Source organism: Austrofundulus limnaeus, unplaced genomic scaffold (genome assembly GCF_001266775.1).
Source record: "Austrofundulus limnaeus strain Quisiro unplaced genomic scaffold, Austrofundulus_limnaeus-1.0 Scaffold901, whole genome shotgun sequence".
NCBI lineage: Eukaryota > Metazoa > Chordata > Actinopteri > Cyprinodontiformes > Rivulidae > Austrofundulus > Austrofundulus limnaeus.
Genome location: NW_013953303.1, coordinates 21,702 through 23,671, shown reverse-complemented (window position 1 = coordinate 23,671; position 1,970 = coordinate 21,702). Strand labels below are relative to the sequence as shown.

Here is a 1,970-nt window from a genome sequence, read left to right as displayed (position 1 = left end):
GTCAGCAGGATGTATACCTTCAAGTGTTTATCTGGGAGGGGTGCTGTTGGATAGATCACATGTGTTGTGATTCATTGACAGTCATACCTTCTGCTGTTCAACATAATGATGACTGGTAGATAATTAGTTATTAGCGGAACTGCAATTTAAATTTACATAGCACAAATCTGCTTATGAATTGTAAAAATTAGTAAGACCCCTAAGCGCAAACAAAATATTTAGGTCTGTAATTAGTGGATTTGTGCTTTAGCGGGCTGGTGCCACCACTGGTGGCCACCTTTTGTTTTGGCCAGGAAGTGTATTTTGTGTTGGCCTGTTACATGACTGACTCTCATTGCATCAGACTGAGTGATTTACCTTTTCTGTTTTCTCCTCAGGCTCATCTTCGTTAAGGAACTCTCTCTTGGGGTACGGGATCTGACAGCCGGCAAACACGCTGCAGAGAAACCAGATCCATGCATCAGTTTAAAACGTCTCTGCAGCAGACTGTTCGTCTCTGCATCACGGTTCAAACCAGGAGGACTCACTCTGTGGTTGGTAGTGGGTCCTCCACGAAGTAGGGGTCCTGCAGCGCCTGCTCGGACGTGATTCTTTTGGTGGGGTCCATGGTGAGGAGTTTCTGGAGCTGGAGGCGGACAGAACACGTGGTTACAGAACCTGAACCGGTTCATTAAATCAGAGAGATGTGAAGAAAGACAATTCATTCATTGCTCATCTGAAGAAAACAAACAAACAAATGAAAAACAGTAATATTGGAATTGTTTCAGAAAAAAACTGAAACCATGAAGGTCCAAGTGTCCTGATGCTTCTCAGTAATCCAGGTTGTAATAATCAAACTGAATAAATCAGTAGGTCCTCTGGATGGTTCTTCTTTAGTGAAACGTTTCGTCTCTCCTCCAAGAGACTTCTTCAGTCTGATGAGTTTCAGGTGAACTCAGCCTTATAAGCTCCGCCTCCACATGGACAAACATGTTAGTCACATGTAAAAGAGGACCATCGCCTAACAATAGGCTTGATTAGCTCTATTGTTCATAGAGGGTCATGTGCTCCATCACCAACTAATCTGACTAATCTGGCAACAGTACATAGCAACCAGAAGGTAACTTTACATAACTACTAGAAGGAATGCAGAAAACCCTCCAGAGTTTAACTGAGATTATCTCATGGTGAGAAATGACTGAGCTGCAGCCGTTCTGATCAGACGTAGAAAATAATGTGTTAGGTTTAACTCTCAGATTTTAGCTCAATATTTCTAAACATCACTGAATTGTAACATTTTTGTGTTTGATAGGTTCAGTCCTGCATTCATGAAAATGATTTATCTCCTTTTTAGTAAACTGTTTGATTTGGTCAGCGTTGATTTTTCTCACTTGTTAATTATTGATTCTATGTTTTTACTGTGTTACACATCATTGATTACTGATAAGTTTGGCACTGAATTACTGCTGTATCTTTGTGGGTAAATTGTCTTTTTGTCTCATTTCTTTAACATCCATAAAAAATAAAGAAACTGCATTTCTTGTTTGAATGCTTGTTGCTGAATCAGTTAGCTGAAAGCTACTGAAGAAGCTGAAACATTTTAAACTTGACTAAACTGAACTTTTAAAGCTTGCTGAATTTTAACATTTGAGGTGGAACGCAAAATTAGCTGAATGATTGCTGAAATGTGTTGAAGAATCCAAACTGTGAAAACAAAAGCTTTAAGGGGCAGAGAACAGCTAGAAAAATATGCAGATAAAAAGTAAAAGGAGTAGAAATATAGCTGAAAGGGACAGAAAAAGTTGAAGTGGGCAAGAAGAAAATGGAAGGAACAAAAGAAAAGTTTGAATTAGTGGAAGAATAGCAGAAAAGGTTAAAGGGATCCATGATTAGTTAAAAAATATATTTTAACACAGACAGAGCCATTTTATTTGCACACAAAGCATTCTGGGTAAATGATGACGTGGATAGGTCCTCGGTGCGAGGCTGCT

The 1,970-nt window shown here is 39.2% G+C and overlaps 1 protein-coding gene across 2 annotated transcripts in view; it reads right to left on the bottom strand.

Moving 5' to 3' along the window:
* cdk19 (cyclin-dependent kinase 19) overlaps nucleotides 1-1,970 on the bottom strand; it is a gene marked incomplete at its 5' end in the record, with an annotated part of 24,798 nt that overhangs the window by 14,121 nt on the left and 8,707 nt on the right. For both annotated transcript variants that reach the window (XM_014029431.1, XM_014029432.1), the window contains 2 exon segments: nucleotides 358-436; nucleotides 528-625. In XM_014029431.1, coding sequence (XP_013884885.1) covers nucleotides 358-436; nucleotides 528-625 — 177 coding nt within the window.